The sequence below is a fragment of the Echiichthys vipera genome (genome assembly GCF_963691815.1).
Source record: "Echiichthys vipera genome assembly, chromosome: 1".
Lineage (NCBI taxonomy): Eukaryota > Metazoa > Chordata > Actinopteri > Perciformes > Trachinidae > Echiichthys > Echiichthys vipera.
The window spans coordinates 13,324,794-13,351,002 of NC_139826.1; the positions used below are offsets into that span (position 1 = coordinate 13,324,794).

The window sequence follows — 26,209 nt, forward strand, 5'->3', positions numbered from 1 at the left end:
CTGTGAAAGTATCAAAAAGCTCAATCTGGAGAAATACACAGTCCGTATTCAGAAACTGTGGCTTTAAATAAGCCATAAGGACTTCTATATGGTTGTGACGTTACAACTATATTGCGGAAGACCATGAAACACTGACCAATTAGAGCCGACTGGGCTTTTTCAGGAATGGGGGCGCCTAAAGAGAAAACATGCTAAAACTGAGCGTTTCAGACAGACAATATGAGGAATTCCATGTGTTGTTTATGAACATTAAAGCATGTAAACATGTTGTAGTATAAACCCCAAATACAAGTATGAACCTGAACATGAGCAGAATATGTCCACTTGAAAACTCATAAACATCGCAGTGGAGGTGATAATGGTGAAATTGATCTTAAAATCAAGCGTTATTCGACATTAAGTCAGCATATGTTTCCAAAGTCAAAGGAGACTTAGAGGAGTCAACCTCCAATAGCAAATAAAGCATTTGCCAAAAAAATGTCGTCACCAAGGGTCTGCTCATTACAGCTGTGCTGCTTTGGCAGTGGTTCCTGCAGAGTGGTGGGAGTGCTGAGCTCTATAACGAGCCCTTCCATTAGCTTCAAATAATGCATAGTCAAATTGATTATGGTCGTAGCTTATAATGGATAATTCTCTTCAGCCGTCTCTTACAGGCAGTAAGCATTTGGACAAATATTTAAAGTGTAGCTACTGATTAGCGCACAGGACTCACCTACACAAACAGTGTGGGCTGGAGTAATGTGATAAGAAAAGATAAATGTGTGCCTAAAAGCACAAACATTCAACCCTGTGAGAATTTATCTTATCTTGGAAATCGTTAATTTCATTCATGTATTCACAGCCCGCTGTAGATCAGGCTGCTGCTAGTGAACATGTCTGAGGCTGAAGTGACGGTGAAATGAGGTGCACCCACTCAAGCTCGATGACATTAAATAGGAGGGTATATATATTCCTGTGGGTAAAAGTACCAGTTATATGCTTTTCCTGTTCACAAGTGTACATTTAGCTGTTATTAACTGTTTAGGATGGATTTTCACATTACTTTGATCAATGGCCCTTTGTTTTCTTTTTTGTGGCTCCCCACTGCTCTGTTGTGATGAATTTGTGTTTGTGTTTTACCGTTGGGCCCTGACAGCTTTGATGAGTCACTAGAAGAACCGTTCTCCTTGCCTACCACTCCGTTCAGCAGCTATAAGTGAGTGGGGCCTTCATGGCCCGCAAGGCCCTCATATCCTCAGTGCAGTAGTTCTCAACCCTTTGGCTTGTGGAGCCTAAAAACAAAAACAAATGGATGCATGTGCATAGCTACTTGTTTTTAAGTGTAAATACGTTGTAAGTGGTAAGCTTTCTTATACAGAGCAAAATTTGAGTTTCTACCATCAGATTAGTACCTAGCAATCAGTATGCGTCAAGTAGTTTTCCAAAATATTTTTGTTTTTTGAATCGATTCATTTTTGTGGGAGTAGAGGCTCAAATGACTCACACATCACAATGATTAATAAAGACATTACATATTACACCATAAGTTCCAATATAACAAGTGTAATTCCCACACCCCAAAAAGTGTCTGTGTGATGTCCTGTCCTGCTGCAGGGTGAGAACTACTGCCTTACCCGAGAGCCTTGCCGTCCTAACACTAACCTGAGCAGTGGTGTAACACTGTTCTTTTCTTACTGCTACCTCTGCGTAACAGGGCGACATAATAATCTCAAAAGCCAAGAGAAACTCTGAAATCTGTAACCCTGTTAGTGAACTGACATTCTCCTATTAACACTGATCACTGACTGGGGCTTGTGTGTATCTGGGTCTGAGTGTTTCCTTCCTGATGGAGTAGGGGGTTTCCAAGCAGAAACACAGCAGAATCACTCCAGCTGAAAACCGCGGAGATCATCTAATACACAGCATTCTGCATCCGGCTCACTCCCTCTTCATAACTCTCTCACAGGCACAAACCATATTTCTCTTTTCTCACTAATGCTCAGAATGGCATTAACCATGTTGCCTTCAAGCACAGCTCAACTGGACCTGAGTAACCTGCATGACCTGATCTGGTTTTCAAGCATCTGTTCCAGTCAGTTTGTGTGGTTCAGTGTCTGTTTGTCTGCCTCTTTCTAATTGTCTCTGTGATTTCCGGTGCAGGATCAAATCCCAGAAGAGTAAGTTTGATGAGGAGCTCCACAACGAGATGACTACTACAATAGATGAGCTCAGCAGCAAGTATGGTCATCACATTTATGCATGTAGTACATTTCAATAAATAACGTAACTGAAATTGCATGACTTAAGGTTTAACCTGCGCTGAATCACATAGAAACACCTGTGCTACACGGTTCTCTATGGGCTCAAATGGTCAGGCAGGTTTGTCTTTGATGATATAGCAGGTATTTCATAATCAGACAATGGAAAACACCTGTTGTGACATCACTGATGGTTTGCCAATATTTAGGCATGCCAATATGAGAAATATCTCTTATCGAGATACTGTGAAGCTCGAAGCTCTCAAGTTTGATTATTAGATTTAAGAATGCATAAATAGATAAATTGATAGATCGATCATTTAGCTCAAATCAACGCTATGCCCAAATACAACCTCACATAGCAGGGCTGTAGACTCAATGGTAACATATCTTTGCAAATACTTTAGTAGACATTGTAAAACACATATATATCAAGATAATGCTGCCATTTATTTTGCCCGTGTTAATCACACCTACTTAATGCTCCCTTCCTTTCTTCCTTCCTCTCCCTCAGGCAGTGGTCGAAGACTGAAGAGAGTGGCAGTTTAGCTCTGTGGTTTCCAAAGAAAGATCTGGAAAAGCAGGTTAGTTTAATACAAATCTGCAAATAGATCATTAAAAGCATGGTTTTATGATTTTCAAACACTGTATGTATGTTGGTTGTTTGTTTTTTTTAAAGCAATTCTTACTTTTCTGGCATTTTTACACTTTTCTTTTGTAATCTTAAAATGCTAAATCCTAATAAGCGGTAATTCGGTCCGAATAAAACGATTTGCTGAGCTTTCTGCCTGTCATCCGTTGCTCTGATTCACTTGCGCTGCTCATGCTGCGTTCAAGTGTCATGGGAAGTCTGACTTTTCGGACCTCCAACTAGGCAAAGTGCACTGGAATGCCTGTCAAAGTGGAACCTGAGGGAAATCGACCTAACCCGAATTTGCTAGTAGAAAGTTCACTTTGACAGGCATTCAAGTGCATTTTGCCTAGCTGGATGTCCAAAATTTCGGACTTCCCATTGCACTTAAACACAGCATTTCTCTAAGCGCATGTGTCAGGGGAGCGTCAGTGGTCAGGCAGGGGGAAGAGGGTGGGACTTTTGAGGGAATCGCTGTGAGACATGCAAGAATGGTAAGAATTGCTTTCATTGTCGGTGATTATAAAATGATGTATGCCATTCACCGTGTTGCAACAGATCTTCCCTGGCGTAATAAAGGCTAAATTAATAAGTAAATAAAATACATTTGTGATTACACATTGTGATAAATTTACATCCAAGCATTCTGGTGCTGAACAAGAGGTTCAGGTGTTTTCTACCGTCTTCCCTCTTCTCAGTACCGAGCCCTGGACTTGCCGATGTTCAAACACTATGTTGGCTGTGCCACTTTCATCTTCCTCTGCATCTTTTTGGTTCAGATGTTTGTAACAGAGAAGTGAGTATGACTAGATATTGCTCTGTTATTTACCAACAAAAATCAATCACCAAGTTGTCAGCAGTTATAATGCAATTCAACGAGGAAGAAGAAATACACTATTAAGATGCTAATTGTACTAATAAGAAAAGGAGAGGCTGGAGACGGACCTTTGATGCTCTGGTTTCATCTCCTTCAGTCGACAGATGTTGGGGATGTCATTTGGAGTGTTGGTCTGTGTGTTGCTGCTGACCCTGGCCATCTGTTTCGCGGGTCACTTCCAGGTCAGTGTGTTAAGTCTTATGTTAACAATTAGATATTCAGGTGATCGAAGTTCAAGTTTCAGCTCTTTTCAGCCAGTTTGTTTCAATTAGCATTTAAGGTTTGTAGAAAGTGGGGGGAAAAACAAGCCCCACAGGCACAGCAAACCTGTCATTCCTCTTTGACAGCAACCTCTAATCCCACTGGATGCTGGTCAGGCACCAGAGTTGTCATAAATCCAGCACCACTTGTTAAAGTCCCACATGCTGACCTGGCCCTGACCCACATTACGAGTGTTTTGTTCTAGAGCGGTAATTAATTAATTACATTTCCTTGTGCTTAAGAAGTGAAAATGAAATGGGACGTTATTCATTAATTATTATATTGTTGCTTTGTAAAGGCCACACAAGATGACTACCAAAGAAAAGCCTTTCAGAAGGATGTCATTTTACTCACCATCTGTCAGTAACCTTCCTGAAGCTTCCTCGCCCATTATCTTTCCAGTATTATCCAACAAGCAATGTACAGATGTGTGATACCGCAAACTCCTGAACAGCTACTAACCTTGTGCATGTGCTAACACTGTTGTGAGAACTGTTATATCCGAGGTCAAGAAATGAACTTTAAATCTCATGATAAATACATGCATTCTGGGTCAGGCAGTGTGTGGTTTTTCACAACCATTTCTGTCTCAGGAGCAGGTCTTTACATGGAATTATTCTTTATTATTATTATTAAAATGTTTTTGTTACATTTGACCGTATATTTTTCACGATTAACAACTTCAAACCGTTCATTTCTTAAGGTTTCATAAGGTCCTTGTATTTTTCTATATAATGCAGAGGTTTTTTTTTAGTTTTATCATAGAAGACAACATCAAGGTGTCCTAAGAGTGTTGTTTTCTGCGCCTTTTAGTCAAGTCAAGTTTATTTATAAAGCACAATTCACAAAACAGCCAAGCATTTCAAAGTGCTTCACAAGAACATTTTTAAAAATCGGTAAGAAAGACATAATATTACGTTTAAATCACATATTTAACGACATTCAAATAAAATAAATAAAAGATTAGAAAATTTCTTGAAAGGAATTAAAGTGCAGTACAGTTTTAGTGAGAGAAGAACAAACACATTATAATAGGCAAGTGGTTGGTGAATATAAGGGTGTGAATGATGTGTGAGGCTTATGCCGCATTTCCACGGCACAGCTCTGCTCTATCGCTCTTTTTTGGTTTTCCTTTGCAAAAGTTGTGAATAGTATTTCTAACTTATTTTTAAATAGCCAAGCCACCATCATTAGCGACTGCAATTTTTTTATTCACTTGCCCCAGATTTTATAACACAGCCTACAAAACTATGTCTTACACTAAGCTGTACACCTGAGGAAATGCAGACGTTCCTGTGTTAGGTCGCCGAGGAAAGGATCCAGTGAGTGTTGCATTAAATACGTCTACGCTGACTGATAAACTAAATAAAGGAGCTGGTAATTAAAAGTGAGTTCAGTTGAATTGAGCCGAGCCGAACCATGCGGTGGAAATGAGGCATCTGTGTGTGGTGTGTACGTATGTGCTTCACTGTGGCAGAATTAGCCAGTGTGTGGGTGGAAACGTCATGGAATGGATGCTATCCCTTGCATTCACTGTGCTGTAGCTTTCTATAGCCGACCTACTGACTTGGTGGATGACACCTGACCATCAGTCCTTGACAGGCCGTGTTTCCTCCTCTCAGACAGATTCCTTTGCTGGAAATAACCAGCGATGTCACACTCACACACGTCCGGACAGGGATGACTGTAGAAGCCACATGCACCTCACACTCCCATTTTATGCCATCTTTCCTCTGTCTTTCTCCTCACTTCTCCTTCTCCTCTGCAGCGCTTGTTTCCAGAGAAGTTGTCCAGGTGCCAGTGGCTGCCAGCTGTGTCTGAAGCGGTGGTAAAGCGGCCATGCGTGCGCCTCCCTCTGGCCACGATCACTACTACGGTCATCATTATCTTGGCAGTGTTCAACCTGGTAAGACTCGCCTCACGTGCTAAGAGAGGGTCATTAGACTATGCTATTTCTAGCTGTGCCACACTTCATAGCTGCCATGCAAGACTTCAAAGCACGTTGTCCAGTGGCTGCTTGTCACTCAAATCTTTTTGATCCCCCTGCAGTGCTTCATCCGGACACCTGTGCCAGAATGTCCCACTGATAATACTGACCTGCGTCAAACAAATGTGTCCCATGAGCTGGGATTAGAGGAAATTCTCTTCTACCTGCCTGTGAGTGATGGATTTATTAATCATAGACAATAATGAAATGGCAATATTTCATATTTTACAGTTCAGTCCAGGTTAAATAGTATTTGCAAATAGTTATTTGGTTTGATTGAGTACCAGAGAGGACATAATGCTTCACAGGGGGAGTACAGTTGTTGACAAATACTTCAAAATGTCCTTATCTCTGCCTACAATTACATAATCGTGTGTTATAAAATATTTTCAAATGCAAAATAGGGGGTCATTAAAATTAATTGTTTCAGATTTGTTGCTACTAATCTCGTCTAATCCCATCCCTTGGCTTTCTCTTCCTCAGTACTCTGTGTACTGCTGTATCTTATCGCTCATTGCATGTGGAGTCTTCCTCCGTGTGAGCTTTGAGCTCAAAGTGCTCTTCCTCGGCCTGGCCTCCACAGCATACTACATCATCATCCTCAGCACCAACAGGGAACTCTTTGTGGTCTACGGAAACTTCCTCTACGCTCAGCAGCCCGACGGCTGGAACTGCAGCAGGTAGGAATGAATGTATAAAATAACTTAGGTAACCGCTTTATGACAATTATAATCAGCTAGAACGGAGAAGCCGGCCTTCTAATGTCAAAGTTGAAGGATAATGTGGAAACAACATGGACACTACAAAGAAGATGTATTGTATTTTATTGCTCAGTGTTTAAAAGGATTTCTGGATCTTCCCTGTCGTTTGGATCTGCTTCAAAATTGAGTGGGTTCTTTTTTCTGTAATCTTGCTGACAGACAGACAAACTGAGACGGAAACATAACCTCCTTGGCGGAGCTAATTTGTGCTGGTGGTCAGCAGACCCAGTTCCATAAAGAGATGTTACATTTTTTCCCCCAGTTAACTCTGTACAGTCATGTATGGAATGTGTAACTCAAACCGTTTGTTCTACAGCACGGAAGATCACACCATCCTGAGATGGTTAGGGCTGGTGAAACACCCCCAGGTGATGAGCTGCATATATATCACCCTGTTCCTGGTCACTATGCTCATCATCTCACAACAGGTATTGATAATGATGTCTTCACCTGTCTGTCCTCTTTTTGAAAACATTAAAATATTAAACATGTTGGCCTGTCATCAATGGTAACAAATATAACATCCGGAAATCAATCAATCAATGAGGCTTCCAAGAAATCAGGAAAATTCCAGTGAAAAATTGTTTGAATATGGTTTCCTATGTGTTCACTCCATGTCTGCCAGAATGAGTCCTGCTTCCGTCAGGACTTCCTGCTTAAGTATAAGAACCACACAGAGCAGGACGAGATCGAGACCAGGGAGAACCTGAACCGGCTGCTGTTGGAGAACGTGCTGCCGGCCCACGTGGCAGCGCTGTTTGTCGGAGAGAATAAGAAGAACGAGGTGAGACGAGGGCCTCCAGCTCGTTAAATGTGATAAATGAATAAATGATGAACCAGCAAACCACAGTTCATGTAATATTATGATAAGTTGTTCACTTTATGGCGACACGGTGGGGTAGTGGTTAGCACTGTCGCCTCACAGCAAGAAGGTTCCAGGTTCGCATCCCGGCCTGGGCCTTTCTGTGTGGAGTTTGCATGTTCTCCCCGTGTATGTGTGGGTTTTCTCTGGGTACTCCGGTTTCCTCCCACAATCCAAAGACATGCACGTGTTAGGTTAATTGGCGACTCTAAAATTGCCCTTAGGTGTGAATGGTTGTTTGTCTCTGTTCGTCTCTATGTGCCCTGCAATAGACAGGCGTCCTGTCCAGGGTGTACCCCGCCTCACGCCCAATGTCAGCTGGGATTGGCTCCAGCACCCCCCCCGACCCCGGGATAAGCGGTTGAAGATGAATGAATGAATGAATGAATGTTCACTTTATTCGGCCATCATTTACCAGTTGAAAGGAAAATTATCAGAATTTATCAGAATTATAGTGAAACCAACACAACCTAACATTAGTTACCCCTAGGGACCCACAGCTTAAAGACACACTTTAACCATTTGAATCCAGTCTGTGTTATGGCACGTGACGTGATGTTGTCATGACACAGACAGAGATCAAGACACGTTTCGGCATATCTCTGATGCTGCATTACACTGGGACCACGTAGACAGGCCAAACACCGCCCATCTGAACACAATGCCCACATTGCTATGACACAGACCTGGATTAAAATGGGTAAAGTCTCTCATTTTGTCATTTTAAGATATTTTTTTCATCTTTTAATGATTACACAGATCTCAGTGAAAATGTCGTGTAACTTCTAAGATGGGACAAAACTTTTACTCATGCATCATGGTCATGAGTGTTAACTCAGCATTAAAATAAATGGAAGTAATTCTAAACTTCAGCTGGTTTAGTATCATTACGCTTCAAGACAAAAGCAGAGAGGATTTTGTTGCCCTCAAGTAAAACCCTGTGGTGTGTCTGGGTATTTCATATGTCTTCAATTCAAATGATGTAGTTACATGTTAGGAAATTAGTGAAAGATTCTCCAGGCTAAATGATCTGCGAGGTTGAAAAAAAAATGCATCTTCAGTTAGTTTCATACAGCTTTTCTAAACAGGTTTTCTTGACCCCTTTCATCTTAAGATGTCCTTTTATCCTAACAGAACTGGTACTCTCCTCGTGGGTAAAACTATAAACAATTGCTTTTCTGTTTGTCCCCCCCCCCCCGACAGGACCTCTACTACAAGTCCTATGACTGCGTGTGTGTAATGTTCGCCTCGGTGCCGGATTTTAAAGAGTTTTACACCGAGTGCGACATCAACAAGGAGGGCCTGGAGTGCCTGAGACTCCTGAACGAGATCATCGCTGACTTTGATGAGGTCAGGAAGACAAAGAAACCTCTCTTTCATTCTCATCCATCGATTCATTACCAAGTGCATTCTCTAGGATACGTGAGAAAGCCCTGTAGCACCCAATAATGCAGCATTTGCCTGAAAATTATATAAAGTCTAATGTCTTGACTGATATTGAAATAACAATTTTACTGATAATGTAATAACTTATTACATTTATTATGAAAGTGAATGAGATTATATATTAGATAGTATTCATTTTTTTATATATACACACTTTCCATTTATTGTAGGGAGCTGTAGAAGTTTTGAAAAATGACCCACCTGAAAGGTAAAGATCTTATCACAATATCAGACATTTTATGACATTATTGGTCAAGTTCTAAAACTATTGGGTTTTATTACATTTTTCTATTAGGAAAAGTGCAAGTTTTATCACATTTTCAGGAAATGATGACATTATTGGGTGATACAAGCCCCAATCTGACCGTTAGCTCTGTTTATGCACTTCTTTTCTTTTGGCCTTTTAATGCCTTTATTTTTATAGGACCGCTGGAGTTTTGACAGGAAATGGGAGAGGGGGCCTTACTACAGAGCGCCCCTGTTCATGTACTTCTAATGTTAACCATGTGAACTCTGGGCAAAAACATTTCAGTTTTATTATCTACACTCTCAGGATTAATAGCTGAGTCCCTACAACGTAAATCCTACAGGATTAATCACCGTAAATGAGGAAAGGAAAGATGAGGACGTTTCCACTCGTCAGTCTGTTTGTTTTTCTCTAACCCCACAGCTGCTGTCCAAACCAAAGTTCAGCGGCGTGGAGAAGATCAAGACAATTGGCAGCACTTACATGGCTGCAGCGGGGCTTAGTGGTACGCCTGGTCAGGAGAACAACCAGGTACAGCTTCAGACCGGGGTCACACCCAGGTCGAATCTGCTTTCTTTTAAACTGTTTCTTAGCAAGTCATCAACCTGTCATACACGCCATAAAAGCCTGAAGCAGCCATAATGAGGCTGTGGAATATGTTGTTTCAGGACAGAGACCGGCAGCAGGCCCAGATCGGGATCATGGTGGAGTTTGCCATCGCTCTGATTGGCAAGTTGGACGGCATCAACAGACATTCCTTCAATAGCTTCAGGCTTCGTGTGGGTGAGTGTCCGCTTCAGCACAGACCTCTCATTGACTGAATACTGCACCTCGCTGTATCCAGCTCTGTCAGGGCTGACACAATAACCCAACAGGTTTCCTTGGTTACATACGTCTATGTAGTGTCCTTGCCATGAGAGCAGTTGCATTCACTGACACTCGATAATTATTCATACCAGCGCAAACCTTTATTAGCTAATGTAATGTAACCGTTGACAGAAATTCAAAGCATCTGCTTTGTTATGTCATAGGTATAGAAGCTCATTTCAAATTTCCACTCATAAATGACTGTGGTTAACTTAAGTACATCTAATAATACTTTATATAAAGTGAACATCATACTCATGAGATAGAGAACCCATTTGACTGTGTGAGAAACCTTAACCTTTGCCTGTCTTTGCAGCCCTGACAGTTATTCCCAGACAGCTTACGGGATAAAGGTTTTGGTTAAAACATTTACATTTCTCAGGAGATAAAAACATACATAAGGCGTAAACACTGAAATTTGTTTTGAGTGGGATAAAGCGTCTTATCAGCGACTGTGTCTCAGCTCCTTGAGACTTTGAAACAAAAGCTACTTTTGAAATGCATGTTTATTAAAAAGCAACTAAAGTGTTTGGCACAGACTTTTTCTGGGAACGGTGACGTCTTACTTTAGTAAGTGCTCTGCTGCCAAGAGGATTATCACTATTCTGCCATTCATGTATCGGTCTCTCCAGGTTGTAACGGTTTCCTAAATTACTTCATAGTTTGCATTAAAATTCAAAGTAATGGAATGAAGCTAAACTCTTCTCCCCTTTTCTCGGGAACATTGCTGCGTCAGAGTGAGTCTGTGTGACTTTACTGAACAGCAGGATGATAATAAATGCTCAAACACAAAAACAGAAGAGTCATGAATCCAGAAAACGGACTCAGTAATGTCAGTTACTCAACATTACCGTTCCAATGTTTGCTAACATTACCAAGCATAAGCTATTGGTCATAACAAGGCTGTAACCGCAAAACCAATGAACGTGTTTTACTACTAATTATGAATTCAACTTTTAATTTGTAAGAGATGGATGTTGTGTTGTTTCCTCCATGCTGTGAGGTTAGGTGTAAATATTATTGGCCAGTATTGGACATATTGGCATCTATCAGCTTCTTCACATACAGAATGTTGTCCAATACGCGCTGATATCAAAACTCTTTACAGAAATGGTGTCATGATGTAGTTCTTTATTTTAATGGTCAGCAATTGACTGATACTGAACATAGAGTACTGATGTGTATTTAGCTATTTTACTTTTATTTATTCTTTATTTGCTCAGAGTTCATTTCTATAATTGGTTAACAATGTAATGCTTTGTATGTATATATAATATTTCAAGTTATTTGTTTAGGAAAGCAGCCTTCTGACTTTTGCATAGTCACGTCGGTGCACATAGAAAGGGTCTATTTTTCATATTTTGTGATGTAAATTAAGTAAATCCAAAGAATCTGATGATTTTAAAGATGCGCAGCAGTCTCCCAGTTTTAGCACTCAAACGTCTTGATAGACCCTGTGAATGTTTAGTGTCTTTGCTTGCTGGGTACTCAGGGAAGCATCTGATGCAGTGTTTTCTGTTTTATAAATCGCTGGCACCTTTAAGCACGGCTCCAGTAATGTCCGAAGCTTTTTCAACCAGTGTCTCCTGCACAAACCTCTGTGTAAGACTGACTCGGAAAGCTGTGGGCCACTCAGAAAATCCCCTTTGTTGGTTGATATCCAAGACAAACTGCAAACTGAGAGCAGTGTATTAATGAATGAAAATGTTCCTTTTCTCTTCTCTCAACTCTCCTAACCACCAGCTGAGCCAGTGTGCAGCCTGAGATCAGTCAATGGATGACTCATTTTTTTTTTCTCCTTGAATCTTAGATTTCACCCTGTTTTATTTCTTCACTCTTATTTTTCTGCACATGGACATTATACAATTTGTCATAACATAACAGAGGGAAATCTGTTCTTCCACAGGCATTAATCATGGCCCAGTAATAGCCGGAGTGATCGGGGCGAGGAAACCTCAGTATGACATCTGGGGCAACACGGTGAACGTGGCCAGCAGAATGGAGAGCACAGGGGAGCTGGGGAAGATCCAGGTACGCTCAGCACAGTCCAACAGAGACAAACAGTGATATTACATTTGGTGTTCTTGAAGGTCAAATGGTCAAATGTCACTTCTTAGCTTTCTATTGCAGATCTCAGCACAATCGTGGTTAGTTTTAAAAAAGATCCACCTTTCAGACTCTGGCCCAGATGTCTTTATCTGCTTTGAACAGTGACAGAAACTATTCTTAAGAGCATCGAATGACATGAACATTTAATTTGCTTTTCCCTTGCAATTGCACTTTATTGCTGTGCATCACTTCTAAAGTGGATTCAAAACAATTCATGCTCTAGCTTGACAAAGCTACTTCAGTTACTTTGCCTGACGCTGCCATAATGTAATATGACCATAGCTACAATATAATGCTGTCATAATTAAGTTGTAAATCAACGTCTCTCCAAGATGAGATGTCAGGTGTTACTTTTTGCTGCAAGGGAGTACTATGTAATTTCATGTGGGTCTCCAGATGTGACTATTTAGCAACTAGACACAAGAAATATTATAAACGTGCTTTTCAAAATGGCCGTGCCCTTAACTGGTTCACTTCCTATCTAACAGGTCAACATTTCTGTTAGTATAGGTCAGTGGTGCCCAACCCTGCTCCTGTGGAGCTACTGCCCTGCCTGTTTTAGGTTTCTCCCTGCCCCAACACATCTGATTCTAATGATGTGCTCGTTATCAAGCAGCTGAAGCTCGTCACAGGTTTGAAAAACGTTAGAATCGGGTGTGTCAGAGCAGGGAGAAACCTAAAACATGCAGGGCTGTGGCCCTCCAGGAAGGTCATGGGACATCCCCCAGGTCTCAATTTTAGGTCCCATCCTTTTCTCCCTTTACACGCGCTCTCTGAGTGACTTCATACAAAACCATAACATTCGGTTCCATTTCTGCGCTGATGATACGCACCTCTACCTGTCAATAACAAAGCCTACCTAATTGCTTAACAGGCATTAAAAGTTGGATGTCTGACATTTTTCTCCAGCTCAATGTCACCAAATCGGAGGTTGTCCTATTTTATGTTAATATAAAAAAATTGCCCACGTAATACATGATTTGTTACCTGACACTTTGCCTCTCTTCCCTGTGTCTTTCAGTGCTTTGCTCTGTTTTATGTATGAACAGCACTGTGTAACTGTTTTTGAAAAGTCCTATATAAATAGTTATTATTATTACTTCCAGGTGACAGAGGAAACGACCGGTGTGCTGCAGAAACTGGGCTACTCCTGCGAGTGTCGAGGGTTCATCAACGTCAAGGGCAAAGGGGAACTGAAAACCTTCTTTGTGTGCACCGACTTGAGCAAGCACCAAGGTATGGGCCTGAGCTGAGGCCAGGGCGCCACAGCCAACACAACTGGAGACAGACTCACATACACAAGCCAAGAGTTATAGACTTGTGCGAGTGGGAAACAGAATTGACTGTGATACAGCTGTGTTCCTCTGATGTTAGTAAATGAAAATACTGAGGCGTATTAAGGACTTTGCTGTGAGGTGGATGCGACAATCAACACACACATCTACTCTGGACCTGTTGAATGCATCAGGCCTTCATGGTGGAGAGATGGTTAGTACAATCACCATCTTTTTCTACACACGTTAAAATCCAGTGATCAGTCTCTTTTGTACTTTTTTTGTCTTTAACCTCGATGTTTGCGATAGATAAAATGTGTATTGTACTAATGACAAATACATTTGTGTAATTTTTGAGGACCTCTCCGGTCTTTTAAAAACAAAACGATGGATTCTGTTTGGATCATAATTTGAAACCCATCTAGTTTTCCTGTTTTGAGATGGGATGGACACGCTGCTCTGTTACTGTGTAATGAGCATGACATGTGAGGCAGAACTGTTTCAGAAACGGAAAATAACATTTTCTTGCTTCTTGCTTTGGGACATATACTTTTCAAAAAGTAGAACATTTTCCCTTTCTTGCCAAGCTTCCTGTATCAACACTTCTGCTCTTTGGGAACATCTTTAGGCTGCAGCTGTGTAGTTGGCCAGAGTAACAAGTGTTTCATTTTACATATATGACACGATATTTGCTGCATTTCTAAAGGAAATACACGATCCATGTGTAGTATGTACGTCAACTGTTAAAGTGTTTATTCTGCTTGTTCGCATTTATGCTGCAATGAGGGAAATCTGTGACGCTCTCCTCGGTGTCCTTAGTCTGTGTGATCTGACAAACTGCCTGCTGTAAATGTCTTTCTGGCTCCAACTCAGACGATCGCCTGAACTGACGTTGATTGTTCTGTCTCGAAAAACTTGATTTGCCTCGTGGCCTTATCTTTTGAGACCATTAGCTTAGTCTGTAATTGTGGTTACATAATAATAATAACGATAATAATAATAATGTATTGGCCTTTATGTGAACAAATGTGACATTGAATTTTGTACAGTTACAGAGTGTAATAAATGTTTTCCTAAGTCTGCAGTCTGCTATACAATATTTTACAAGAGCCAGGGTGTATATTTAAAAAAACAAAGAGGTTTATTGACTGAAATGCATACAAATGTAACACAAAAAGCACCTTTCATACAAAACTTAACTTATTAAAACTGTAAGGGGGGGTTAAAATGTGATTATACAGCGACAACTGGAACTGTATACTGACAACTGGACATGGTCTCCATAGGTTCAGCCATCTCCTGCACTGAAATCATTAAAAAGCATAATATTAGACACTAAGTTATGCTGACAATTAAGTTCTTCCTAAGATGCAGAAAAATAAATACATGTTATTCAGTGGTGGAGGAAGTATTCAGATCTTTCACTTCAGTTAAAATACTAATACCATAATGAGTAAAGGTTCTGCATTGAAAATGTTAGTTAAGTCAAATAGTTTAGAATAATCAGGAATATTAAAGGATTGAAAGTAAACACTCAATGCAGACAAATGTTACACTACTATATATATATATATATATATATATATATATATATATATATATATATATATATATCACTAGATTATTGTTACTCATGCAGTCCTGTAATAGCAGGATTTTATAGGTAGTGGAGGTGGAGCTAACTTTTTAAATATTTTGTACTGCAACTAATGAATTTTTTCATTGTGGATTAATCCTCTGATTATTCGATCCATTAGTTGAATAATTGTTCATTTTGTAAAAATTCTAAAACCAGTCAGGGAATGTTCTCAGAGCCCTGATGTTTTTCAACACAAACAACCAGAAATGGTAGTATATAATTTGATTAAAAACCAAATTAGTGAGAAAACAACTTTAACTTTGTCCAGTCAGACATTTACCTGTCGTGAGGTCAATAAAGGGCCCAGGTGGTTCTGGAGGTAAAGTGACGCCCATGGCCTTCCTGATGCCATAAACACTGCTGACGTCACATGGGGCCACTTGACTCGTCAGCTCGGCCAAGTTCCCAGTCACCTTCTCAGCTGCAGATGAAGAGAAGAGTCAAAAGGAAACAAGTTTACCATCATTTCAACCTTTAGCCTGAACATTTTATATTTGGTTAAAGGAGTTGTTTGACATTTTGGGAAATACACTTGCTTTCTTGCTGCTGAAAGTTAGATCTGAAGACTGATACCACTCTCGTATGTGTACGGTAAATATGAAGCTAACATAGCATAAAGACTGAAAACAGGGGGAAACAGCAAGCCTGACTCTGTCCAAAGGTGACAAAATCCCCCTACCAGCTAACAAGAGACATCTTCTTTATTTAATTCAATCCAAAAAAACAAAGCAAAATAAACTGTTTATTATTATTTTATTACTATGGCTTAACAGGGGCCAGGAGCGGTAACTTCTTAAAACTTCTGAAGCTTCTTTTCCGCTGGTTATCCGACAACCTCACTATGACAACAGGACTTCAGAAACTAGTTTTTTGTTCCAATTAAACAAACGAGATACACATGTTTAAGCTTTTAAGCTTTAGAGTTGGATCGATGTGGTTAGGGCTGCTGTTTCTGCTAGAAAATAGCAGAACACCAAATAAAAGTGGTACTTAGCCTGAGCAGCAATAACCTACGTCAAATCCAAGAAAAATACAGCACTGGTCATCTTGACAAGTTATCTATGGGTAGACAAACCCTTAGCACACACTACACCAAAATAATGAAAATAAAGTATGTCTCTTTAACAAATACATCCCTGGGAGTGTTGGTGATGTGAACTGTATCACTGTCTAACTGTAAACGCTTATATGAAGTTAAGAGACACCACATCTGTGTAGGGTGGCTGGTAAAGAAGCAAATGGAGTGCTGTTAGAAGTCTACAGCTGGTGGTAACGGCTAGAGTGGAGCAACAAAGGGGGCCATGCACTGAGAGACTCTTACCCAGCTCCAGCTCCTTGGCAGTTGGGGCCAGTAAGCAAATCATGTTAGGTGGCTGCTTGGCGCTCAGCCGCTCCTTCTGTGCTTCCTGCAAGTCACGCAGGAGCTTTGTAGTCTCGTCCAATTTCTGCTGGAAGTGCAGGGCCTCTGTGACGGATTGGGGAGGCGGGGGAAAGAAAGGCAACACACACATGCGGTTAATACTTCCTCTGGGTTCCTCTGGTTACCTTGTGGTAACCCCTCCTGTCCTCGGTTTTACGTATTGAACACAATACATGCATTCTTTCTCGAGCCTGATATGGACCCCTTCGACTTACATTAACATCGGAGAGTGCTGAGAGAGGATAAACTTTGATGGGCTGTTAGAAAGATCTAAGAGGATACATAATGAGATGTTGAATGGCTAAATGGCTCATCTTACTACTTCAGATGAGGGCTAATTTTTTGTTTTGAATTACCTTAATGGCAACAGCCTTTACAGTGTAATTATGAATCTCTTTGTTCATGCTCCTTTGAGACACGCATAGAGCAGTCATAGCTGACCAGGTTCAGAAACGCGTCCTGCTCTCTGGGTTGGGCAGATCTTATCTGTGGTCTTTCATGAGACTGAGTAGTTATTTCAGTTGTATAGGTTCATTATCAATGACACTGAAAATGTTTTGCTGTCTATCTGAATGGCTTTTTGTTTTTTTCTGTCTGATTCTGAAACGATTGATGTGTGCATAATTTACCTTCACATCTGGTTCTCATATATCCTCGTGTGTGTTTTTATTCATTTTGAGGCAGTTCACTTGATATGCAATCTAACCAGAGCTAAGACAAAATAATTGATCAACAGAAAATCAACAAACATATTCTAGTTCCAGCTTCCCAAATGTGAGGATTTGCTGCTTCTCTATACTTATATCACTGTAAATCGATAGTTCGGGTTTGAACTGTTGGTTGGACAAAGCTATAAATTAGAAATTTTTACCTCGTTTTTTTCTTTAATATTTTTTGACATATTGTAGACGTAGTAGTTAATAAATTGACGAAATGACTGATAGATTGAACTGGAAAAGAAATGTTCAGAACCTGGAGATACCATGGTTTTTTTTTTCTTACTGATAGCTGACTCTATAATGAAAGTGATTGTTATTTGCAGGCTTATGTGGAACACACTAACCCCCAGAGAGCTCCTCGGTTATCTGCAGGCCTGCAGCAGAGCGCAGGAAGTCGAGCCTGTTGCAGTTGGATGCTTCGGATTCAGCTACCTACGAGAGACCCGGGGAGAAACGACATGTTTAGTCAGGTTATAAAAAATGCATTCCACACAAGACAGCTGACGCTTCAAGGGAACATCCAGGCCTTTTGAAGCCTCTTTAGTCACGCTGCTTCTTCGCTCCAATAAAATCAAACCTAATGAAAAGCTGTAACACCCGGGCAGGGGATGAGAGTGAGCTGGAGAGTGGCCAAAAACAGCAAACAGCCAGGACAGAGGGTTGCTGTGTGCCTGGTGGAGGGGCCTGTACTTTGGTTTCCTCTGCCACTCTGAGGAGCGATTCAGCCGCGCAGCCAGCAGGCACTGAAAGAAAACACGGGCCTCTCCAAATTCTCCAACAGCGGGCCTTGAGCGAGCAGCACCGCTGTGTTTCGAAGGGAAATGTTCTTTCCATGCGTGGAAGGGGAGCAGCTTAAGGCAGGCCCATGCTATGTTGACACAGCTGGTTGACGTAGCAACCATCTGCAGAGGCCATCTATAATGACAAAATGAAATGAAGTATCCACGCATGAGGCGTAATGTGAGAACACGTGCTGTACGCAGAATAGCGGCACAGCTTGAGCTCCTGTTCCGAACATCACATCCAGCACTGATAAGGTGAATGGCTTTTGTTTCGGGTCTCATTACGAACTTGATGTCTTTTTCCATTTGTGCTGTACAGCGGGACACACAACGTACACAAGCTGCTAATCACTGACAGCAGGTTTTGATCTGGGTATCAACTCTCACCTCCATGTCATCTTTGTCCTCTTGTGTATTTGTTGCCAACTCCACCTGCTGGACAGGCGACAAAAAAAAACCTCATTCAGTCAATTAATACTCTTAGATTTCCATACTGTGCCATTTCAAAATAAAATAAAGTTATGAACTCAGTAGTAAAGAGAGCCATCTTGGATCACTTAAGATGTCACAGTAGGTGCTTACTGGCTGTGTCTCCTTCAGGGTTTTTGAATGCTCTCCATTTGTCAGTGCATCCAGAACATTGTCTGCCAGTTTGTACACATACTCGTCGGATTTGGCCAGGAACTCGGACAAGCTGCTAAACACACACCGAAAAAAAAAACACACATTAACAGGTAGCAGAAGCAGGGTACAAACAAGAAACACGTTCTCAGCCAAGAATGATGAGAAGTCGATATTGACACGGCTGACACTTGCTGAAGCAAAAATCGAACCTCCTCCACAATGGAAGACAGATATTCCAATACATGTGCTACTAACAACAATTACACATTTCATACGTGTCAAGGCCAAGCAGTAACACTAACTGCTGAATAAAGTAAAACTAGATAATGCTTCCTGCCACAATGATTCAACACAAAAAAATGGAAAGTAGACTGAAAAGGCTGAAAACACCCCGCGAAGGAAGTCCACAACTCCAGACAAACGGAAAGCTACTTAAAAAGTGTAGTTACGATGAAATCATTCAGAAAGATAAAACTGTGTTCAGTACAAATCTTTGACTACACACTTACAGTGTAGTACCGGTGCAAAATCATCCCATTACATCAAATAAGTCATTGAGACAGTTTTTTTTGTGTAACAACTATAAACAAAGAAATCCCGGAGAGTCCCTCACCGCCCGGGGCTCGGGGGCATTATGGTAAAGACATTAAAACGGCTTTTTAACCACTAATACTGCTCAAAAAAACACCAAACCGCTGTAGAATGATAAGTATCCCTACATATAAAACAAAGCATCAATAATAATGATAATAATAATACTATGAGAGGAGCTGGTACCGGGGCCAGTAGGTAAGTCTGTAGCACCACTCCAAACAGTAATGCAGTCTGAACAGCGACGCTTCCTGACAACGCTGCAGTCTGCAAATTCGGGCGCCATGCATTTGTCTCGTTCTGAACTGGCACTCGCTGCGAACATGCCCTGCAGTGAGTTAAGTTCTATAAAAGATATATTAAACTAAGGCTGTCATGAGTGTCCAATAGCACAGTGACCCAGACCACCATGAGATAATTATACACCAGAAAGAAGATGAAACCGAAGTTGAAGCCCTTCGATTTGTTGAAGTCAGGATGAGGCCGTGTCTACTGATGACCTCCTCCAGAGTGAAAAAGAGAAACATCTGGAAAGCAATGAGCCAGGAATGCCGAAGTGATGTTGTGTGTAGACGCCACAGAGCCTGAGTGCATTTGTAGCTATGCTGTACATACCCGTCTGAGCTCTGAGGACCGGACTCCTCGCCATATAGAGAGTAGATAAGGTCAGAATCATCCTTGCTGATGTTGGCGAAGCTGGAGTCGTAGGTGGGGGCGTAGGAAGTGAACGGCCCGTAGTTGACGTAGGACACTGGAAAGGGTGTTACACACAGATCTGTCACGTTGGCTCAACCAGCAGGGAGGAGTCTGATACTAGGACTCTGATGTTAGTGATGTGTAGAGACATTAAGCTGGAGCTATTACATTACCTGGAGTTATCCTGTTCCTCTTGTCCTCCCTGAAGCCCTGCAGGGTGTTCACACCGCTCTGCAGCCGATTGGACATCATACCCAGTTTCACAGGACAGTAACCAACATCTGCAAGAGAAAGCACTTTTTTAACCAATGTTCATAAGTTCCCGTCTCCACACCATTTTTTCCCTGCCATTTCGGCCAGTTCTTTTCTAGATTAACCATCTCGAAAATTATGAAAAGGGTCCATCACAATTCCCCAGAGTCCATGGCCACATCTAAAGTTTGTTTTTCTTGTCAAAGCAGCTCCCCAAAATCCAAAGATATCAGTATACACATCCATAGAAGTATGAGAAAAAAAAACTGATATTCAGATTTCCAAAGCTGGAAACAGGGATTTCATTCTGACATTTTTGCTTATAAATTATTATGATTTTCAAAATGAAGACTAAGTTTGAGCTCTCATGGTTCCAGGCGGACCTACCTCCTGCTGACAGATCTGCTGGGTTGAGGATTGCCAGAGTGGTCGAGCCATCAGACTTCCGCCTTGCAAACTCCAACTACACAACAAATAGATGATAGAAAAAAAAAAACACCATAAAAGAGAACGTCAGATAAACTTCTAAACCATCGCTGATAGAACAACATTCCCACCCAGGAAGTAGGATTATAATCTCAATTTAGGACTTTAAAATGAGCTAATTCTCTTCTCATGTTGTTGTTTTTGAAACGGCAGGAGTCATGGGATTTTTCACATGTCAATTTGAAAAAAATATAATAAAATCCTGAGTTTAACCCTGCATCTCACATCACACTGCAGCACTCTGTTGGACAGCTTTCCTCCAGACTCCTCGATGACCTTGCGGATTTCCTCCAGCTCTTTCTCTACCTTTGCGGCTTCGTCCTTGGAGTCTTTGTCCTGTCTGCAAATGAGAGAAAAATTGAAAGGCGGCAGATGAGACACTTCGGTCATAAATGAAAAGGTTTTCATTATATGGCGAGAAGAGAAAAAGCATCCACACTGCTGCACAATACTGCAGGGAAGAAACCTGTGTGAGTGCTTCTGTTCATTAAACACCTACATTCTTCTTTCCTTCCTCAGATAATCTACCTGTAAGGGTTCTGTTGACGTCAATGAATGCGACCGTGACTTTAAACACAGTATCTTTTGTCCCAGTACAGAAGGTACAGAGTGGATGAATGAAAAACAGCACAGTAAAGGTTTATTTGGCCGTTCCTCTGACAGTGAGTGAGTCATAACCAACACGTGACTTTAATTGTCAGGTTGCGTTACATCATTGGGGAACAACACCCACCGATTTAAAAGACATACAGCCTTCAGAGAAGACACGACCAGGCGTGCTGCGAGGCATTCTTCACATTCTTTGCATCCAGCTTCACAGTGGAAAACTGCTTCTCTCTAGTGCCAAGAGGAAAACAAGCTCACAGAAACTAACTGTATGGGAAACCTGTTCCATCAGCATGCTGCATTTTTTACTTCTGGCTAACTCTCAGGGACCTTCAACTGTAAATGTGTTGACGTGTGACCAACAATTTCCCAATTATTTCAGTTTTAAAAATCTGATTGTGGCAGGCGAGCTGGAAACCCAGAAAGAAAGAGGAAAAAATTAGACATGGAGCTTCCTTGATTGGCATGCGAGATATCTGAGATTTTACTCATCATCCAACTTTAACTGACTTTAGTATAATGTAAAATATCAAGCTAAAAAATACTAAAAATGAGAATCCATAATGACCAATATTCATGGTTATTAGTGCACAACTGACATTGAAATCTGGGCTCTCCTAACTTAGGGGAATCTTTGTTTAAGTGGGGTATGTATGACTGTGACTTAAAGGCAGAATGAGGTGGATTTCTTCGTTGGGGTATTGTTCAAAGCTAGCCCCGTCTCCTCCTTTGCTCAACGACATCCAGAAGCACATGCCCTGACTCCTTAACCCCTTCACTCTCGTTTCACCCATCTTCGTATGCGTTTTTCAGCGCTGTATCTTCCATTTTTGTTGCTTCCTCTTAGATGCTTGTATGACCCTGTGTAGGGGCTACACATCGCCAGTGCCCAAAGGCTGACGCTCAAACAGCCAAATAAACCCATACACTTACAGTGGTTCATAAGTGAGAATTGAGAGGGGTTATTTTTCGAAGAGTCCCTTCATGGTTTTTTAGGAAAGTCCTACTCATTGTGCCTTTAAGGAAACCTGTATGTAAAGTCAGCGGGTTAAAGGACCTGGGTGTGCTGGGAGTCTGGGATCTCTCGCTGGCGAACGTGGCCGAGGGTCCTTCTCCATTCTGGTCCAGGCTGCTGCCGCCTTGTTCCTCGGTCTTTCCCGGCAGTTTGGCAGAAGGGTCGAGGCCGGACATGAACTCGATGCTCTGCTTCAGGCTCTCCAGTCTTTCCTATTGGAAAAACCATTAAAAGTTGGAGAAGAGAAAGTAATTAGAGGGAAGAATAATATCTCAATAAATATGTTGGTGCTACTGCTACAATGTGATGCTCTGGTGCCCCCATCTGCTGCATTACAGCAAATGCAGTCATTTCACTTTTGCTCCATGAGAAGTTCAGGGTGAACACAACACTGCTGCGAAAAACTAGTTTAAAGAGAAATAATGACATCTTGTGGTTTTCATTGGTATGATTACATAGCAAATACCATTAAGAAGCAGTGAACAGAATTTATTTTTGTTGAAGAATAACTTTGAGACTTTTCTGTCACTTGTTTGGTTTTTACAGACAATGAAGTTGTGTTCACTGTTGAACTAACATCCATATACTGACTGACACGGTTTCAACATAAACCTGGCTACATTTGCTGTATCAACAAAAATGTATTTGAAGTTTTTAATTATAAAGATACATCAAAAATAATAAATGCCCCTTTTAGCCCTTTCAAACTAAAAGTCCGTTTTTAAGTAATGCTCGTTGTTTTCATTCCCTGAGTGAATGATGGTTTGAATGACCAAAAGGGGACAAACCAAAGATGTCAGCATCCTTGTTCACAATAACTGCAGATGGAATGATTCCTCAAAGAGGTCAGCTTTTTCTGAATCTTCAGTGTCATACCTGGCTCAACATCTTCATTCCAGAGTGTAACAGCTTTCGAGCTGCTTTGTGGTAAATCGTCTCAGGTTTGTTGTAAATCATGGCGTTTTCACACATAATCCTGAAATCCACCTGCAAACACACGACAAAAACCAGCTCCTGTGAAGTTAAATGCGAAGAGTGTATTATCTTGGTCTACATGACAAACCTTATACCTTGGCCCACGCTAATGGTTATTCAGGATCATTTAGGTATTTCTGTTTTATTGTACTTTATTTTTTCCTTTCTATGCACGTGCTCTTATTTTGACATTGAAACATCATCATGAATGAATCAAAACTTATTTTTAAGGTTGTCCCAATCAGCCCAAGCCTATACTTCTAATTACAGATATATTGAATGAATGTGTAGCTGAGACCTTTGTTGCATGTCATACTTCTTCGCCCAGTCCAGACCAAAGATTCGCAACGCAACAAAACGTTTGCGTTTGAACGTCGCAGGTGAAAGTTGCAGCAGTGTGAACTGACCCGACACGTTGCGAATCTGGCCGGCTGATGACGCCGCCTGCGATTCAACTTGTTAAATCGCAGGCAGCTGGTAACGTAACACACGTCACCTGTTTCAACAGCCAATCAATCAATCGGAGGCTCAACAAGCGTGAGAGAGAGAAAGAAGAGACAGAAAGAGAGAGGGTGGAGAGAGCAATACAATACAACAAATAAGGAGAGGGAGCGCCGGCCGTAATCCAGAACAAAGCAGTGAATCAGTGAAATGTATATTTGCAGTTTCATCCCAACTAGAAATGCAGCTGTAGCGATTATCTCACCATCTCTGTCCCCATTTATATTTTATAACGCTACAAATTATATCCAGCTACAATGAAAGCCTGAAAAGTCAGAGGTTAGAAAGAAAGTACAGAGAGGCGTTGATATGGAGACGATAACCCGCTCGTCTCGTCTCCTTGGTCTGAACGGGCAGCTTTCAGAACGTTGCTGCATGTTGCAAGTAGTTGCAAGTTTCAACTCGACTCGTTTGCGAATCTTTGGTCTGAACTGGACTTAACTCTATCCCATTTCCAGCATGCCTCTACAATCCAATAAACAAACAAATGTGAACAATACCCCCCCACCCAAAAAAACGCTCCTGTTTGCATGGTTGTGCTACAGAGTGATGGTTGCAGAGAGCCCTCAAAGCTTTATTTTGGCCAAATCTGATCCATACCTTGAGTTCATCCAATGACTGATAGTATTCTTTCTTTACTTTGTCCTTCATTGTACTGAAGTCCATAGGCCGCCTGATAATCACAGAGTAGCCGGGAGCAATGAGGTCTGTCACCGGAAATGAGAAGAATGCACTGGGATCTTTCCTGCAGAGAAAAATTGACAGCACCATGCATACGATGCTTTACTGAACAAGCAGATACACAATTATCTCATAACAATAAATGATTATTGTACCTCTGCAGCTGCCTGATGAGCTGATTCAAAGCTTCCTGCAGGGGAGTTTGTTCCTTTTCTACGAGGAAGAATGACAATGCATCAAGAAAAGTGTTTTGCTGGAAAAGTGTCGACATATTCTGTATGAACAACAAGAGGGAATTGCTACCTTCCAATTTGTCCAGCTCTGAGCGTATAGGAGTTCTGCTCCGTTCATCATCTCCATCTACATCCTGTCCTTTCTTCTTCTTCGTCATCTAACATTACAAAAAACAAACATGAAATGTAACATGTGGACAATCCATGCACACTTCCTTTAAGAGCATAAAACCCTCTACTTTCCTATCTACAAGAAGGGAATATGATTTTTAGTGATGTTACCTTTTTCTTTCCTTTGTCCTCCTCTGGTGACCCAAAGCTCCTCTCTTTATCCTTCTTCTTCTTCTTTTTCTTGTCCTTAGGTTTGTCATGGCCCGTCGGCTGCTCATCATAAAAAGTGTCCAGACTCGAACTTCCGGTGGTCACTTCGTTTCCGGACACTTTCAACACCAGCTTCAGTGGTCTCTCTCCGTACTCTGCAGATGTCAAGAGAGAAAATAAAAGAAAGCATGCCTTTATTAGTCCCGCAAGGGAAAACACACACACACACACACACACACACACACAAACACAAACACAAACACAAACAAACAAACAAACACACACACACACACACACACACACACACACACACACAATATAGACGGTCACATATTTTGGTTTCAAAACGGCGAATTCCGCCCAAAGGTGAGTGGTTTTCATGGTAAGTCGGCCCGGTAGTTAGCCTAGCAGCACGCTAGCTCATCAGCTAGGTTTGATATGCTCGTGCAAATGAGCGCGAGACTGGCATTTCAGCCTGTGTATTTTAAAAATCAAAGTAGTCTAAGTGGATAAGTGTTTGGAGTATGCATGTTAAATACCTTCATATCCGTGTTTGTCGGACTTGTGCTTCTTGTGTTTCTTGCCCATTGTTTGTGTTTTGATGCCCGGCTGGCTGGTTGTGGTCCGTGTTGGCGGAAGCGCTACAGGGGAAACGGCACACATCGACGAGGCCTGCAGCGACACCTGCCGGCGAGGCGGTGATATCGCGAGGTGATAAGAACACCCTTATGGGCAACAGGGGGCGAAGTAAGCTTAGTTATAAAATGACCAAATCTTGTCTGTGTATTCTACAGTGATGGTGCTATTAATCCCTCAGGGTAGTATTTCCTTTGAACACATGCCCTCCTATGCACTTATATTTTTATACTATCTACATTTGTATAGCTACTGTAGATATTTGTGTAGTCATAGTGTTTCTGTATTGCGTGATTTTCTCTGTGTTATTATGGCATCTCAGGTTTGCTTCAAACTAAGTTTTGTTGTACTGTGCAGTGACAATAAAGTATCTATCTATCTATCTATCTATCTATCTATCTATCTATCTATCTATCTATCTATCTATCTATCTATCTATCTATCTATCTGTCTGTCTATCTTTCAATCTGTCT

General features: G+C 41.3%; 2 protein-coding genes across 4 annotated transcripts in view; one reads left to right on the top strand and one right to left on the bottom strand.

Annotated features, from left to right (window-relative positions):
• The window catches only part of adcy7 (adenylate cyclase 7), a 60,050-nt gene extending 45,452 nt beyond the window's left edge, over positions 1 to 14,598 (top strand). The window contains exons 13-27 of one of the 2 annotated variants that reach the window (XM_083915506.1): positions 1,136 to 1,195; positions 2,140 to 2,217; positions 2,752 to 2,821; positions 3,567 to 3,664; positions 3,843 to 3,927; positions 5,775 to 5,912; positions 6,056 to 6,163; positions 6,477 to 6,673; positions 7,071 to 7,182; positions 7,380 to 7,538; positions 8,820 to 8,966; positions 9,733 to 9,840; positions 9,978 to 10,092; positions 12,083 to 12,207; positions 13,392 to 14,598. In XM_083915506.1, the coding sequence (XP_083771632.1) occupies positions 1,136 to 1,195; positions 2,140 to 2,217; positions 2,752 to 2,821; positions 3,567 to 3,664; positions 3,843 to 3,927; positions 5,775 to 5,912; positions 6,056 to 6,163; positions 6,477 to 6,673; positions 7,071 to 7,182; positions 7,380 to 7,538; positions 8,820 to 8,966; positions 9,733 to 9,840; positions 9,978 to 10,092; positions 12,083 to 12,207; positions 13,392 to 13,538 (1,747 nt within the window). In that variant the 3' untranslated portion in view covers positions 13,539 to 14,598. The remainder of the gene's footprint in view (positions 1 to 1,135; positions 1,196 to 2,139; positions 2,218 to 2,751; positions 2,822 to 3,566; positions 3,665 to 3,842; positions 3,928 to 5,774; positions 5,913 to 6,055; positions 6,164 to 6,476; positions 6,674 to 7,070; positions 7,183 to 7,379; positions 7,539 to 8,819; positions 8,967 to 9,732; positions 9,841 to 9,977; positions 10,093 to 12,082; positions 12,208 to 13,391) is intronic. The other variant, XM_083915507.1, reaches the window with a different exon arrangement.
• Positions 14,599 to 14,736: 138 nt separating this feature from the next.
• Positions 14,737 to 25,734, bottom strand: brd7 (bromodomain containing 7). 2 transcript variants are annotated; one of them, XM_083916998.1, is made up of 17 exons: positions 25,640 to 25,734; positions 25,062 to 25,255; positions 24,850 to 24,937; positions 24,702 to 24,759; positions 24,466 to 24,610; positions 23,266 to 23,376; positions 22,432 to 22,601; positions 20,994 to 21,108; positions 20,670 to 20,745; positions 20,204 to 20,311; positions 19,950 to 20,085; positions 18,702 to 18,813; positions 18,507 to 18,554; positions 17,682 to 17,769; positions 16,520 to 16,663; positions 15,479 to 15,619; positions 14,737 to 14,863 (listed from the first exon to the last, which is right to left on the bottom strand). In XM_083916998.1, the coding sequence occupies exons 1-17, from the start codon at positions 25,686 to 25,688 to the stop codon at positions 14,793 to 14,795; spliced, it is 1,854 nt and encodes a 617-aa protein (XP_083773124.1). In that variant the 5' UTR covers positions 25,689 to 25,734; the 3' UTR covers positions 14,737 to 14,792. The 2 variants fall into 2 exon arrangements, with proteins under 2 accessions (XP_083773124.1, XP_083773123.1); XM_083916997.1 differs by having other exon boundaries at positions 18,702 to 18,816.
• Positions 25,735 to 26,209: the final 475 nt, after the last annotated feature.

Excerpts from the sequence above, each read along its gene's own strand:
- brd7 (XM_083916997.1), bottom strand. The coding sequence starts at position 25,688 with ATGGGCAAGAAACACAAGAAGCACAAGTCCGACAAACACGGATATGAA. Across the intron at positions 21,109-22,431 it reads CAGACTCCCAGCACACCCAG|ACAGGACAAAGACTCCAAGG; the intron begins GTCCTTTAACCC and ends TCTCATTTGCAG. Across the intron at positions 20,086-20,203 it reads GAGGAACAGGATAACTCCAG|TGTCCTACGTCAACTACGGG; the intron begins GTAATGTAATAG and ends CACCCTTTCCAG.